Genomic DNA, 3,545 nt, shown 5'->3' on the forward strand with positions numbered 1-3,545 from the left:
CCCTCAGAGGGGTTCCAACTGCCGTTGGCCCGACCGGTTCGGACCGGTTCCTACCCCTCCCCCTGGTTGTGGCGCGTGTGCGTCAAACCTGACCACCACACCGGCACCAGCCCACGCCATGCTCACCGGTAACACCGGCACCAGCCCACGCTCACCGGTAACACCGGCACCACTCACCACCGCTCACCACCACTCACCACCACTCACCACCACTCACCAACGCCCCCCCACCCCCAGGTGTGCCTGCTGAGTGACGTGTCTGGGCTGTCGCTGCGTCTCCTGTCCGGCGCCAACGACGGCCGCGTCTGCCTCTGGGACCTGGGGGGGGAGGGTGGTGGTGGTGGCGGTGGTGGTGGCGGTGGTGGTGGCGGGGGTGGTGGAGGTGGTGGCGGTGGTGGTGGTGGTGGTTGTGGTGGTGGTGGTGATGAAGATGGTGACGGTGGCGACCTCCCGCAGGGGCATCGTGGGAGCAGGGTCAAAGGGCGGCGACGCACCAAGAGAGGTGAGGGGGTGGGGGGGAGGGTGGGGGGGAGGTTGGAGGGTGGGGTGGAGGGTGGGGGGGAAGGTGAGGGGTGGGGGGGATGGTGAGGGGTGGGGGTGGAGGGTGGGGGGTGGGGGTGGAGGTTGGGGGGTGGGGGTGGGGGGAGGGGGAGGTTGGGGGAGGGTGGGGGGGAGGGTGGGTGGTAGTGGTGGAGGGTGGGGGGTGGGGGTGAAGGGTGGGGGGGAGGTTGGGGGGTGGGGGGGGAGGGTGAGGTTGGGGGGTGAGGGTGGGGGGGAGGTTTGGTGGTGGGGGTACAGGGTGGGGGGAGGGTGGGGGGAGGGTGGGGGGAGGGTGCAGGGTGGGGAGCATTGCGAGGGGGCAACGCTCTATCCCCGCACAGATGGAACAGATGGAGATGAGTCCACACCTCCTGCTGTACCGCCTGCGCTCACCGGCCGGGCGTTTGTTATAAAAAAATATTTGTTTTATTTCACCAGGAAAGCCCCTCTTAGCTGTGTAGACTTGGCTATCGCAAATGATTGCTGAGTGAGAGAGTGAGAGAGACACACAGACTCCAAATATACAACAGGCGTCAGGGTCGGAAATCGAACCCACGACCTCCTGTATACCAGGCAAGGTAGTTAACATCTCCTAGCCACCGTGATGATGATGAGAGAGACGCAGACTCCAAATATACAGCAGCAGCAGGCGTTGTCAGGGTCTGGGATCGAACCCACGACCTCCTGTAGACCAGGCGAGGTAGTCAACATCTCATAGCCACCGTGATGATGATGATGAGAGAGAGACGCAGATTCCACATATACAGCAGCAGCAGCAGGCGTCGCCAGGATCTGGGATCGAACCCACGACTTCCTGTAGACCAGGCGAGGTAGTTAACATCTCCTAGCCACCGTGATGATGATGAGAGACGCAGACTCCAAATATACAGCAGCAGCAGCAGGCGTCGTCAGGGTTCGGGATCGAACCCACGACCCCCTGTGTACCAGGCGAGGTAGTCAACATCTCCTAGCCACCGTGATGATGATGAGAGAGAGACGCAGACTCCAAACATCCAGCAGCAGCAGGCGTCGTCAGGGTTCGGGATCGAACCCACGACCTCCTGTACACCAGGCGAGGTAGTCAACATCTCCTAGCAACCGTGATGATGATGATGATGATAGAGAGACGCAGACTCCACATATACAGCAGCAGCAGGCATCGTCAGGGCCGGGAATCGAACCCACGACCTCCTGTATACCAGGCAAGGTAGTTAACATCTCCTAGCCACCGTGATGATGATGATGAGAGAGAGACGCAGACTCCACATATACAGCAGCAGCAGGCGTCGTCAGGGTTCGGGATCGAACCCACGACCTCCTGTATACCAGGCGAGGTAGTTAACATCTCCTAGCCACCGTGATGATGATGAGAGAGAGACGCAGACTCCAAACATCCAGCAGCAGCAGGCGTCGTCAGGGTTCAGGATCGAACCCACGACCTCCTGTAGACCAGGCAAGGTAGTTAACATCTCCTAGCTACCGTGATGATGATGAGAGAGACGCAGACTCCAAATATATATCAGCAGCAGCAGGCGTCATCAGGGTCTGGGATCGAACCCACGACCTCCCGTGGACCAGGCGAGGTAGTCAACATCTCCTAGCCACCGTGATGATGATGAGAGAGAGACGCAGACTCCAAACATCCAGCAGCAGCAGGCGTCGTCAGGGTTCAGGATCGAACCCACGACCTCCTGTAGACCAGGCGAGGTAGTCAACATCTCCTAGCCACCGTGATGATGAGAGAGACGCAGACTCCACATACACAGCAGCAGCAGCAGGCATCGCCAGGGTTCGGGATCGAACCCACGCCCTCCCGCGTGCCAGGTGAGGCAGTCAACATCTCGTCACCAGGGGCCACGGCGGCGATCGTCGCCCCCACGGCGGCCGTGGAGAGCCGGCGCTGGCGGCCCGTGGTGACGCTGGCGCACGGGGCCAAGGTGAACGGCCTGGCCGCGCTGGCGCCGGGCCCACGCCGCGGCCCCGCGGGGCTCACCGTGCTGGTGGCCGACTGCGGGGAGGAGATCACTGCCTACGTGGTGCGCGGGTGATCACACGGGGACACGGAGACACGGAGATACAGAGACGGAGACACGGACGCGGAGACACGGACACGTGACCACGTGGACATGGAGACACATGGTGCGCGGGTGATCACACGGGGACACGGAGACACGGAGATACAGAGACGGAGACACGGACGCGGAGACACGGACACATGGACACGGGACCATGTGGACACGTGACCACGTGGACATGGAGACACGTGGTGCGCGGGTGATCACACGGGGACACGGAGACACGGAGATACAGAGACGGAGACACGGACGCGGAGACACGGACACGTGGACACGTGACCACGTGGACATGGAGACACATGGTGCGCGGGTGATCACACGGGGACACGGAGACACGTACGCGGAGACACGGACACATGGACACGTGACCACGTGGACATGGAGACACGTGGTGCGCGGGTGATCACACGGGGACACGGAGACACGGAGATACAGAGACGGAGACACGGACGCGGAGACACGGAGACACGGACACGTGACCACGTGGACATGGAGACACGTGGTGCGCGGGTGATCACACGGGGACACGGAGACACGGAGATGCGGAGACACGGACACGGAGACGCGGAGACAGGTGGACACGGAGACACGGAGACACGGACACGTGACCACGTGGACATGGAGACACGTGGTGCGCGGGTGATCACACGGGGAGACGGAGACACGGAGATGCGGAGACACGTGGACACGGAGACACGGAGATACAGAGACGGAGACACGGACGCGGAGACACGGACACGTGACCACGTGGACATGGAGACACATGGTGCGCGGGTGATCACACGGGGACACGGAGACACGGAGATACAGAGACGGAGACACGGACGCGGAGACACGGACACATGGACACGTGACCATGTGGACACGTGACCACGTGGACATGGAGACACGTGGTGCGCGGGTGATCACACGGGGACACGGAGACACGGA

The 3,545-nt window shown here is 62.1% G+C and overlaps 1 protein-coding gene across 1 annotated transcript in view; it reads left to right on the forward strand.

Annotated features, from left to right (window-relative positions):
• The window catches only part of LOC133362890 (uncharacterized), a 15,099-nt gene extending 11,890 nt beyond the window's left edge, over positions 1 to 3,209 (forward strand). Inside the window, exons 5-6 of the mRNA XM_061581841.1 lie at positions 238 to 502; positions 2,392 to 3,209. Coding sequence (XP_061437825.1) covers positions 238 to 502; positions 2,392 to 2,588 — 462 coding nt within the window. The 3' untranslated portion in view covers positions 2,589 to 3,209. The remainder of the gene's footprint in view (positions 1 to 237; positions 503 to 2,391) is intronic.
• The last annotated feature ends 336 nt before the right edge of the window (positions 3,210 to 3,545 follow it).

The sequence above is a fragment of the Lethenteron reissneri genome, unplaced genomic scaffold, assembly GCF_015708825.2.
Source record: "Lethenteron reissneri isolate LAM-NWPU_2019-01 unplaced genomic scaffold, ASM1570882v1 scaffold_1638, whole genome shotgun sequence".
In the NCBI taxonomy this organism is placed as follows: domain Eukaryota; kingdom Metazoa; phylum Chordata; class Hyperoartia; order Petromyzontiformes; family Petromyzontidae; genus Lethenteron; species Lethenteron reissneri.